We start from the raw sequence: 13,320 nt of genomic DNA on the forward strand, positions 1-13,320 counted from the left end.
ATGTTTGGAATTTTTGTCTTTTTTTCTTCACTCATAACTATTACATTTGTTCATTTGGGTGCTCATGTCGCTCAGAGGAATCGCCTCGGCCGATGGCGTCCCTCACAGTCACACTCTTGTCAGACTTGATTATTAAAGAGAGGTAATTGACTAACACTTTTAGACGGCCGCTCCTATGCTTGCTCATTCTAAAGTATCTTTAATTAGTCCCCCTTAGATGTACACCCTTGAGTAAAGACAATATCATTTCTAATCAGAGGTTTAGGCCATTATTATAAATGTAACCGACTACTGTTTTCTATAATAATTTTGGTTTAGCCAAGCTCATGGTTTCCCATGTACACTTAATTTAGAATAACATTACTTTCAAACAAGGGTTGGGTACCCTATCTAGGTTAGTCATGCAACTCCTTGTTGCCCTGGGGTTTCACAAAAACAACGTCGTTACAAACATAGTTTGTTGATTTGCCATTTCCCAAATCCGTCGCTCCAACGAACACTCGCAAACTGCATCGCAAACTTGAGCACCCGCAACTACACCTCTAGAGCTGTAGTTAGAAACATAGTTCCTGGCTGTGTTATATTCCCACTTATCCCCCCTATGCCCTATTCATTTAAAACATTCTAACATTCAAAGTTGGAATGATTAAGTCCTACGCTGTTTCAGCATCGCTGCAAACTCAACACCATGGGAGGTAGTGCATTCTCGGTCCGTGCTCCCAAACTGTGGAATGCTCTTCCCACTAACATTAGGAATACCGGTTCATTGGACGCTTTTAAAAAGCTACTTAAAACTCATCTTTTAAGTACTGTTTTAAATTTTTGATATCTTTTATTCTTACTGTGTTTTTTATTGTATTTTTTATTGTTTACTGTGCTTTGTTGTTTTAACTTTCTTGTAAGCGCTTTGGGTTTTGGAAAAGCGCGTTATAAATAAAATATATTATTATTATTAAAAATAAAAAAGCATTAAGGTCATCTCTCTTAGGTGTAATTTGCTTTCAAAATATTTTTTACAGTTCAGTTTTAGCGATCTTCATGTTTACAATTGTGCTACCTTGGCAGTGCACTTTGAAAACATTGATGTCATTTTGAACAAAGCATCATGGCAAAAGCTATAGTTGACCTATTATATAAAAGTGGAAATTATGTTACATCTTCAAAGCTTGTGAAAACAAAAAGCATTAATTAATTTTTTTTTATTTATAGGTTATTTATCAAGTATCTGTACTGTATAAGACATATATGGCCTGCTAGTTAGAACAATCTGCTGTGGTTTACAAGTGTCAAATTGTAAAAGTAGACTTTTCTTAAAAATAAAAAATAAATAAACAATATCCTACTTAATAATAATAATAATAATAACAATAATAATAATAATCATCATCATCATTATCATCATTCATTCATTCATTCATTTTCTTTTCGACTTAGTCCCTTTATTAATCTGGGGTCGCCACAGCGGAATGAACCACCAACTTATCCAGCACATGTTTTACGCAGTGGATGCCCTTCCAGCCACAACCCATCTCTGGGAACCATCCCTACGCACTCACTCTCACACTACGGACAATTTAGCCTTTCTAATTCACCTGTACCGCATGTCTTTGGACTTTGGGGGAAACCGGAGCACCCGGAGGAAACCCACGCGAACGCAGGGAGGACATGCAAACTCCACACAGAAAGGCCAACTGACCCAGCCGAGGCTCGAACCAGCGACCTTCTTGCTGTGAAACGACAATCATCATCATCATTAATATTATTATTATTATTATTATTATTATTATTATTATTATTATTATTATTATTAAAGTATGATGTTTTCATTTCTAATAATACATAATAAATATTAAATTTCATTTTATAATAAATAGCCTCTTTATTTATTTATTCATATGATTTATATATGACATTAGAATATGTGTTAGCTTTTGTGAGTGATTTTATGTTTTAGAATAGGATATATCATTTTTACCAAATCTAATATTGGACTTTATTTTAAATGCGTGTTTGTGTAAAACAATATAATTTGCACAAAGAAATGATGGGGTTCTTCTCTAAAGAAGTTGTTACTCCACCCCGTGTAGAGCATCATTGTGGGCATTTTACGTTATAAATAACATGGTTCAAGCGATTGATCTGCGACAGAGAAACTATGCATTTTGGGAAACACTCATGACTACATCATTCTTTTCCCAAACGATGCATCCCACTATGATAGTTCAGCCGTGAGTTACGTCGTTGTTTGGGAAACGCACCCCCTGGACGGAATTAACCCCCTTTCCACCTAATTACACTTGAATCAATGTCAAGAGTCAGTCGGATCCCTAAAATACAATAAGTGTGCTCAATGCTCCATCTCAACTGAACTTTAGTCCATCTACTGACCTGACGCAGGAAGTGCAGAAACAAGGATACAGCATAATCTACTAAAATGAATAATTACAGAGTAAGTAGAATGCGTTCAAACATAACAATTAAATAGTAAATATGCATTATGCCAATTATTCAGTCTATTTATGAACAATCAATACAAGACATCAAATTCTCAAAGATAGATCTAAGATCAAAAGATGCATATCTGACTTCAAAATATACATAGTATAGAGCATGAGAGCTCCACACTACGGGCTGATCTGGTTACAGAATCACCCTGAACATGAAACTGTGCCCCACGTAGTCAAACCAGGAATCACTGGTGGATGATCGCGTCATCAAATTCGGAGCTTTTATTGGTTCTTGGATTGACGCTCATTGCAGCTGTTGTCACACTGTAGGAAAGTGTCTGAAATCTTTTCAAACTGCCAGAAATTTATCAGAGGAAAAATCTGATCGACAAAGATCAACAATTTTAGCCTAGGATTTCAGGAATCTTTTAGGATTTTACAAATTTGTGTCAGATGACAAAGTCGTTGCTGAAATCTCACAGTGTGAGCAGGGCTTTAGTTAACCATTAATTACTAGTGCTTTAGTTTTTAACTAATGCTTAATTGTGAACAAAAAATAGTGCTTAACTAATGCATTATTTTGGACCCCTAAAATTAAGTGTTACCCAATTCTTGGATATTTTGCTCTATAACATATACTGCACACACTTGCATCTCAAGCATTCTCTTATTAAAAACACATATTTACATTTTATATAGCAAAATCAGTGTCAAGTTGTTTTCCACAGACCTTATTTAACTTGTAAACAAATGTTTTTTTAACCCTATCAGTTAAACCTTTCCTCCTATTGTTTTCCCCATTCTATTGCTCTTTACAATGCAAGCATTGCATGATGTGATCCGTTTGGGTGGTTTTAGTTACAGATATCAGCTTATGAGGATTCAGTGGCTGCTCATCTCACAAAGATTCTGAACTCAGATCAGCACTCAGTGGTCATATCTTCATCAAAGTAAGTCCTCACGCATTTTACACTGCATATTAGCAAACAGAAACAACGGTAAAGGCAACATTGCTCTCTTCTTCTCCAGAGTATTGTGTGAGACGGTGAAGGAATTTGTGTCCAGAGTTGGAAAGTGTTACGAGAGAGGCAGCGACAGCTCAGAAGAATCCGATGCATTGGCTCTTAAAGTAAGTCTCTGATAACTCTTTAGGTTATAGCCCTAAATATGTGCAGAAAAATAGTGGACATTCTGTAAAAACTATTCATTAATGTCACAGCTTTTTGTCTTTATTGCTCTTTGTCTTTGCAATACATGGAAAAAAAATGATTTATTGCATTTACCTTTTTTAAGGTATATATAGATTGTTTGCAACCACTTACCTTAAAACAATTTAGTAAATCCAATGAATAATTTTTTACAGTGTAGGGCAATCAGTGTAAACTAATTTAAATTTAAAGTGCCACTTGAAGGCATTTTTTAATAATATTTTGCTAGCAAGAGTTTTGAGATCTTAAAAAAAAAGCAGGGTTCCACACAATTCATTCATATTGTCCCAACACAAATCGATAAAGCTTAACAAAATTATGTAGATTAAACATAAAACAATTAAGTTGTCACTAAATAATCTCAAGAATTGTGCTGTTTCATCTCAACAAGCAACACAATTTAGTTTTTGAGTGTACAGCATAAATAATGCAACATTTAAGTGTTAAAGCAGGGGTGTATGACCCGTGGGCTGGATCAGGCCCACAAACTAATTTAATGCAGCACGCGAGATGATTTTGTGAAGTATAAAAATGAGCTGCAATTGACCCTTCGCTAAGCCCCGCCCTCCTTAGTTACTGTTGGTTTGTAATTTCAAATATTCGTAGCTTGAAATAGATGGAAATATGAAGTTCAGAAAAGTTATCAACAGATTCGCAGATTCGTATTTTCCGTATCAATAACTCATGTCATTATGACCTATTCGCTATTAGTATGACTAAGTTACTCTGGCGAAGGCTTAAACGGAGTATCACTCATAATATCGAGTAAAAAAAAAGAAAAAGACAGCTGTGAAACATAACCTGCTTTGTATTTTTGTAGGAAACACAGTTTAGATCTGTTGAGGGTAAGAGGTGTGTGAGTTATTGCCATCTATCACTAAATGTGTCAGGAATATCAAAACAAAACCAACTTAACTCTGCTCCTTTAGCGCCCCTCACAGAGCTTGATCCACTCTGGCATTTCTCCTCTTTGGTTTTTGGTTTTGAAAAGGGAAAAAATTCCACCACCCCGTCTAAACTTTAAGGATACCGGGTATCAGATTTGCACTATCCATATGTACAACGCTTTGGCCTGTTTTCCTCGCTCGAAAGCTTGACAGAGCCCCTGCGTGTAGCTACAGTTGCTAAGCCATAATTGGTGGATGGCGGTTTTTGTGTGTGGCTTAGCGAAGGGTCAATTATTCAATAAAAGAAACTGCTGTTTCAATTGTGTCCATTGAATGGCGCAATAGCAAACAGTTAATTTCATCCTATCCAGAAGCCTGAGTCAGCATCAGTTTGACAGCCTTCTCAGAGAGAAAGACCTCATCTATACCCTTTCATACCACACTGAGGTGATCTCATGAGAACTATTTTACGTTTTGTCCAATTAGTGGCTAATTCGGACAAGTTAATTCGTATGAAAATGTACCATTTGAAAAAGGAGGCGTGGCACACAACCACACCCCTAAATCCAACCATCATTGGTGGATAAGCAAATCATACAAAGTTGTACGAATGAGATCGTACGAATTCATACAAATTAGCCACTGTGTCTGGAACCACATATCTTTGTGAGAAAGTTTTTTCAGTGATGAGCATAAATAAAAGAAAGCTCATGCACAATCACTTGAATTACATCCTGAAATTGACTGCCACTCAGGATGTGATGCCTGATATTGATGCGCTGGTGAAAGCTAAAAGATGCCAGTTATCATGGGTCAAATAAACTATGCAACCTCACTTAAACTGCTGCATGAGACACCCTGATATAGTTCTGCAGACATCCCAAGTCTCCTGGAAATTCCGGAAGTCTCTCACATATGCATCAAGACTCCTGGATGCCCGCAAACGAATGATAATCTCCCGGAAATGGCACATCTCGCCCCCCGCAAATAAGTTGCTCACCCCTCTCTCCCCCCACCTGTCCTCGCATACATCACCGCGCACTCCCCTGCCACCCCCCACTTGTTGTTTCAAGTTACATATACCATGACTTTACCAGTCCGGCCGACTTGTAAGATTTTACTCTATGTGGCCCCTGAGCTAAAATGAGTTTGACACCCCTGTGTTAAAGGATTACTTCACCCAAAAATTAAAACTCTGTTAATAATTACTCATGTCGTTCCAATCCCCTGATGTCTTAGTTCATCTTCAGAACACAAATTAAGATATTTTAGATGAAATCTAAGAGCTCTCTGATGCTCCATAGAGCACAATGGTCCCAAGACATCTAGAAAACATTTCATATGGTCTCAGTGGTTTAACTATAGTCATACGAAGCTCCATGAACAATTTTGTGTGGCAAAAAAACTATAAATATGATGTTTAAAGTGCTTTTGGTAATGTCTCGAGATGATTGCTGTCTACGGAAGAGAGCTCTCTGATTTCATCTAAAATATCTTTCATTTGTGTTACGTGAAGTGTATTTGTCTGATTGGAATGACATGATGGTTAGTAATTAATGACAGAATTTTCATAATTAAGAAGAGCAAGTGGTGTAAACTTTTGAACAGGGTGATTTTTTTCTTATATTGTTTAAAGATTATATATATTTTTATCAATTAAAGTAGTACTGCCCTTTAGCAGCTAATGCTTGCATGTTTCCCAGAAGAAATAAGTCCAATGTACATTAATCTACCATTTAAAAATCTGTGTTGTGTTGCCTTTTTGAGTATTAGACAGTCTTTAAAAAGTCTTCAATTTCAAAAATAAAATGTTAGACCTTAAAAATTCTTACATTTACAGAAAAATTGTGTTGTATGTCTTAAATCATGTTAGTTTTAGCGATCTTCATATTGACAATTCCCATCGTAGTGCACTTTGAAAACATTTATGCCATTTTGAACACCGCTGTGGCTCATGATGAAAGCTATAGGAGACTATTATTTAAAAGCGGAATTTACGTTATCCAAAGCTTGTGCTTTTGTTTACGTCTCCAAAGCTTGTGAAAACAAAATATATAGCACTTGTTAATTGTTTTAATCTATAGAACGCTATTTATTAAGAAATGTGTCTGTACCCTACTGTAAATAACATGGGCCTAGTGGTCAGAACATTTCTGCAGTGGTTTGAATGTCACAGTTGTAAAAGTAGACTTTTCGTTGGTGCCAGTGGTGTAGTGGTTAGTGCGTCAACACATGTGCTCCGGTGCTCATGGTGACCCGAATTTGATTACCACCTCGCAGTCCTATGCCGATCCTTCCCCTCTCTATGCTTTCGTGTCAATACTCTCTACTTTTCTATCCAATAAAGGTGAAAACCCCGAAAAAAAAATTATTAAAGAAAAAATAATAATAATTATTATTATTATTCATCCTTTCATTTTCTTTTCGACTTAGTCCCTTTATTAATCCGGGGTCGCCACAGCGGAATGAACCACCAACTTATCCAGCACATGTTTTGAGCAGCGGATGCCCTTACAGTTGCAACCCATCTCTGGGACACATCCATACACACTCATTCACACTCATGCATGACGGACAATTTAGCCTACCTAATTCACCTATACCGCATGTCTTTGGACTGTGAGGAAAACCGGAGCACCTGGAGGAAACCCACGCGAACACGGGGAGAACATGCAAACTCCACACAGAAACGCCAACTGACCCAGCCGAGGCTCGAACCAGCGACCTTTTTGCTGTGAGGCGACAGCACTAAACACTGCACCACTGCGTCGCCATTATTATTATCATTAATATATTATTATTATTATTATTATTATTATTATTGCATTTCCTAATAAATAGCCCACTGTAAATTACAGCCATTAACAATTTATAGGATTTATCTGTGAGCTGTGTTAGCTAAGTGGTTTTTATGTTTTAGAATAGAATATGAATATTCTCAATAATATTTGTAAAGTAAATATTGGTCCTATATGTGCTGTTTACATAAATTTCAGTTTATATGGAAATAGGGTGCATGTTTTTACCAAAACTAATATTTGTATTTTTTTAAATGCATGTGCGTGTAAAACAATATAATTTTATACAAAAATTATGGAGGTTTTTTCTCTAAAGAAGTTGTTACTCCACCTTGTTTTGAGTGTCATTATAGCCATTTTACATTATAACTAATGTGATTCAAACAATGGATTTGTAAGAGAAACTATGGTTTTGGGAAACACTCATCACTACATCGTTTATTTCCTAAACGATGCATAATACTATAATAGTTCGGCCATGAGTTATGTCTTTGTTTGGAAATGCACCCCTGGACAGACATTGTATTGTGAATACATTTAAAGTTTAGTTTAGTTTTTAAAACTTGTCCATTTTTTGTAAAAAAAAAAAATAATAATGTTGAGAAAAAAGGTATGCATACAACTTGACCTTGTTTTCACACGTTATTTAACATATGTGGATAATCTTTATGAGAAAAAACAATAGAATCCTTTGCCTTTCGTTTTAATTTTAATTCATAATGGTCTTAAAAATGTCTTAAATGTCTTAAATTTGATATGGTGAAACCTTGCATAAACCCTGTTAAAGATATTTCCTTACTCAAATTTCACGTAAAGAATAATATGCAGAAATGAAAAACAAGTCCAATGTGTTTAGAGAACCCTTCTTACCTTAGCATTCCAAAGTATTTTGATTAAAGGGATAGTTCACCCCAAAATTTAAATTCTGTCACCGTTTACTCACCCAGTACTTGCTTCAAACCTTTCTGAGTTTTTTTCTTCTGGTAAACACAAAATAAGATATTTTGGAAAATGTTGAAAACCTGTAACCATTGACTTCATAGTATTTGTTTTTTTCTACTATGGAAGTCAATAGTAAATGTTTTCAGCTTTTTTCAAAACATTTTCTATGGTGTTCAACAAAAGAAAGAAGCTTATAAAGGTTTGAAATCACTTGTGGGTTAGTAAATAGTAAGTTTTAAGTTACCTAAGTTGATTAATCTAGCGATAATTGTTACAAAATACTTTATTAAGAATGTTATCTGTATTTTGAAAGTAACCTTCCCAACCCGGTCTGTACCCAGTGTGCAATGCTGAACGAGAAGCTGGAGTCGCTCCTGCAGACGCTGAATTTAGAGGCTCAGGTCCTGTCGCCCGCAGCCCTCACCACACCGCCCATCGTGGAGGAGGAGGTGGAGGAGGAAGAGCTGGAGGAGGAGGAAGATCTGAGCGAAGAGTCTCTAACAGAGCTGAAGGAGAACGAGACGGAGAAAGGCTCCGCTCATAAACTCTTCAGACCCAGAGAGCAGCTGATGCTGAGGGCCAACAGCCTGAAGAAAGCCCTCAGACAGATCATCGAGCAGGCTGAGAGAAGTACGATTCTTTAGCTGATCCTCATATGTGTTTTTGAAAACATAGACGAAATAGATGAGGAATCATGTAACTTAAATAGGTCATCATACTGTATATACAGTAGGTTAAAGGGATAGTTTACCTGAAAATGACAATTCTGTCTTTTACTCACCCTTCAATCCTGTTTGAGTTTCTTTCTTTTGTTGAACACAAAAGCAGATATGTTGAAGAATGCTGGAAACCTGTAACCATTGACTTCCATCTTTTTTTGTTTTTTAAACTATGGAAGTCGGTGGTTACAGCTTTTCAGCTTTCTTTGAAATATCTTCTTTTGAGAAGAAAGGAAGTCATAAAGGTTTTAGTGTGAGTAAATTTAGATTTTGAGGTGAACTATCCCTTTAACATATTTGGGTTCAGGTCTGCGTGATGTTCTTGATTTATATTCATTGAAATGAGGGCTCAATATGTGTATTAGCAATATTATATTGATAAAATGACATTATTAAAGCATCTTTACATAGCAAAAGCGGCACAGAAACCAAACCTGACGTGACAGAAATTTTCAAAATATGGCACACCATTTAATGCGGAATAGTATTTTTACACTGAATTCTGAGCAGATTTTGACCCGCTTTAGGGCTTACATCGGCTCTGTAAAAATTACTTTACATTATAAATTAATTATTAATTACATTATTCATCATGTTGTGGCCACCAGATGTCCTGGCATAGTATAGGCATACCAGTCACTTTTCAAAGTCAAAGTCAGCTTTATTGTCCATTCAACCACATGTACAGGACAGAATCGAAATTACGTTACTGTCAGACCCTAGGTGCATATAATATTAATATAAAAAGTAGAGTTTTTAGAAAGAATTTACAATAAATACAATTATACAGGAAATGTAATCTAAAAATATACATAAAATATATGTAAAGAATAAAAATTTGTAAACAAAACAATGACATTAAGGGCATATGGCAATGAGTGCAAACCAGAGTTGTGCAGATATAGAACAGTATATAGTGCAAAAAGGCTTGTAAACATGATAATTATAATTATGATAAATTATGATAAAGTGACAGTGTCATAATATTTGACCTTGTGGAGAATTTTTTTTAGTCCCCATCAGGAAAATGGCTTATAAATCACACAGAATGAAGTCATTTGAAAAAAAATTGAAAATAAAGAGTGTTTTCTGTGAGGGTTGGCACATAAGTGTCACAGTGGCTGAGAAGGTCGCTGGTTCGAGCCCCTGCTAGGTTAGTTGGCATTTCTGTGTGGAGTTTGCATGTTCTCCCCATGTTCACGTGGGTTTCCTCCGGGTGCTCTGGTTTCCCCCGCAACCCAAAGACATGCGCTATAGGTGAATTGAATAAACGAAATTGTCCGTAGTGTATGTGTGGGAATGCAAGATTGCATGGCTGTTCCCCAGTGATGGGTTGCAGCTGGAAGGGTATCCACTTTGTAAAACATATGCTGGAAAAGTTGGTGGTTAATTTCGGTGTGGCAACCCCTGATTAATAAAGGGACTACAACAAAATGAAAATAAATTACGTTATTCATCATGGGGTGTCACAGTGGTGTAGTGGGTAGCACGTTCACCTCACAGCAAGGTCGCTGGTTTGAGCCTCAGCTGGGTCAGTTGGTGTTTCTGTGTGGAGTTTGCATGTTCTCCATGTGTTGGCGTGGGTTTCCTCCTGGTGCTCCAGTTTCCTCCACAAGTCTAAACACATGGGGGAACTGAATAAGCTAAATTGTCCGTAATGTATGTGTGTGAATGAGTGTGTACGGATGTTTCCCAGTGATGGGTTGCAGATGGAAGGGCATCCGCTGCATAAAACATATACTGGATAAGTTGGCGGTTCATTTCGCTTTGGCGACCCCTGATTAATAAAGGGGATTAAGCCGAAAAGAAAATAAATGAATGAATAGTTACATTATTCATCATGTTGTGGGCACCAGATGTAGTTATACCAGTTATTTTTTAACTTGTGGGGACATTTGTTTTATTACCCATGAGGAAAATGGCTTATAAATGAGTGAGGGTTTGGTTTAGGTTTAGGGTTGAGGGAAGAAGACAGAATATAGTCTCAACAATAGAAAAAGTCCCCATAGTGATAACTATATACACATGTGTGTATACTGTACATGCAGCTCGTTTTTAAATTAAATACACAATAATAAATATACAATGTTCCTTGTTTTCAGACCTTAAATATTTTCAATTTACGTTTATTATATTTTATTTACAATTAAATTAAAAATTCTATTTAAATTGTATTTTTTATTTATCTGTTTGTTTGTTTGTTTGTTTGTTTGTTTATTATGTACATATTTCTCCGAGTACTGAGGTTTGAAAGTTTGAAAACATGGTAAATTTTATTATGTAAACATGAATGCATACTGACATCGTACATTATATTGAGCCATTTCTTGACTATTTTCATTTATGTGAATTCATTTTAATTTTAGAAAGTGATAATGGTTATATTTTATAAATGTAATATATATATTTTTTTAATTAAATGTATTAAAATAAAATAAAAATAAAAAAGTTACACCTGGGAAATGGAGGCCACGTAAATGGTTTGTGAGCACAATTAAGTGCACACAGCATGCCATATCATCTGATAATTGTGAGAAATAATTCCAAAAAGCTACTGACTGTGTAAAGCCACATAAAACAACAGAAAAATACGATGTATATGCCGAGTTCAGCGGCTAATCAGCCGGAATCAGCTGAGGTGAAGTGACGGCAACCAGCGAGACCTAGCTGTCACTCAAGTGTCCACGTCCTTAGTTATGTGGATTTAATAAATCTTTTCTGCTGTAAATTCCGCCATTTTAACAGTGGCACAGTGGGGTCAATAGAAAGTTGCTCTATTATGGAGCCAGGACTAGCAGAATTTCAATGAATTGCAGTTTCAGTTTCAATTGCAGTTTCAGTTGAATTCAGTTTCAGGGAGAGCAGGAGGTTGTCGCTTGATCAAAACAAACATAAATTTTATATTTATTTTTTAAAATGTATTAAAAAAATATATATATATTTTTAATTAAAATAATTTAGGAATGCCATATGGGCCATTGTTTTAGTGATTTAAACAAAATCAGAGGTTTAAATTGATTCATTGCAAAAGAGAATTAAAACAGCAAGTAAGCAAACACTAGGTAGATCAATAAATAAATCAAGAATAAGTAAATCAATAAAAATAGCAATAAGTATAGCAAGCTGATGTGAAAGCAAGTCTCAACATGAAAAAAAGCCCAATTAGTTTATTTTTCTTAGCTGAAGCAATTGACAAGGAAGCATTGTGAAAGCACATTAAAAATGTTGATGTTCACAAAAGTGCATTATTTTAAAAGCCAAGCAAAATATAGACTATTATGTATGTTATATCAATATTAATATATGCCATATATTCCCAAGCCCTGTTCATTATTCAGCTTTCCACATGAAGAAGTACATGAGTGTTGTGTTTGTGTGTTTTCTGTAGTGGTGGATGAACAGAATGCACACACAGAGGAGCAGGAGCTTCAGTCTCCTTCTGACTTCAGGAAGGACAGCGAAGAGGAAAACAAAGACAACGAGAAGGACGAGGACACTAAAGAACTGGAAACTCTGCCTTGTGAGTTCACACTTGTATATCTCAGACATGCTGCGGCTGGTCAATCTTTTCTTTGTTCTTGCTTGTTCTTGGCCTTAAACATTCAATCCTCTGTTGGGCCATGCTCTAGTTTCTTCATGTCATTTGTGCATTAAAGGAACACTCTTCTCTTTTTGGAAATAGACTCATTTTACAACTCCCTTAGACTCCCTTAGAATGCACTGTAAAAAGCGATTAATTGACTTTACTTAAAAAAGAGATGAAACTCATTGCCTTATAATTATTAAGTAAACAAACTACACTGTAAAAAGTGATTAGTTACTAAAATCAAGTAAAAGTAATTGCCTTAAAAGCAACAAATTGACTTCACAAAGATAATGTAAGTAAACCCATTGTAATTTGGAACTGTTATGTTGACTTTATGTTTAGAATTATGCTAATTGTACTCACGTTTTTAAAGTCAACTAATTCCTTTTTACAGTGTCAGACTATTTTAGCATGTCTGTTTTCAAATAATTATTACAATATTACATATTTGGTGCTTCATTAAGTTTATAAAATCTACAATTATAGCCTGTTTTGAGTTTAGAAGACACGCTGGAGTCTGGAAGAGCAGATTTATTTCAGTTACTGTATATCATTTTGCTAGATCGAGAAAAGCTGGGATAAAAACATATAATAAAAGGTATATTGGAAAAAAGTGATTAGTTTACTTTTATTTTTAAAAAAGGGAGTACTATTTGCATATTTATAAAAATTAAGTCAACTTAACAGTTTCAAGTTACAATGGGTTTACTTTATTTTTGTAAAGTCAACTTGT

At 35.5% G+C, this 13,320-nt stretch overlaps 1 protein-coding gene across 7 annotated transcripts in view; it reads left to right on the forward strand.

The window, feature by feature from the left end:
* The window catches only part of dgkh (diacylglycerol kinase, eta), a 176,409-nt gene that overhangs the window by 113,480 nt on the left and 49,609 nt on the right, over positions 1-13,320 (forward strand). For all 7 annotated transcript variants that reach the window (XM_056464992.1, XM_056464995.1, XM_056464991.1 and 4 more), the window contains 4 exons: positions 3,306-3,397; positions 3,477-3,576; positions 8,624-8,912; positions 12,390-12,521. In XM_056464992.1, coding sequence (XP_056320967.1) covers positions 3,306-3,397; positions 3,477-3,576; positions 8,624-8,912; positions 12,390-12,521 — 613 coding nt within the window. The remainder of the gene's footprint in view (positions 1-3,305; positions 3,398-3,476; positions 3,577-8,623; positions 8,913-12,389; positions 12,522-13,320) is intronic.

Source organism: Danio aesculapii, chromosome 9 (assembly GCF_903798145.1).
Source record: "Danio aesculapii chromosome 9, fDanAes4.1, whole genome shotgun sequence".
NCBI classification, from domain to species: domain Eukaryota; kingdom Metazoa; phylum Chordata; class Actinopteri; order Cypriniformes; family Danionidae; genus Danio; species Danio aesculapii.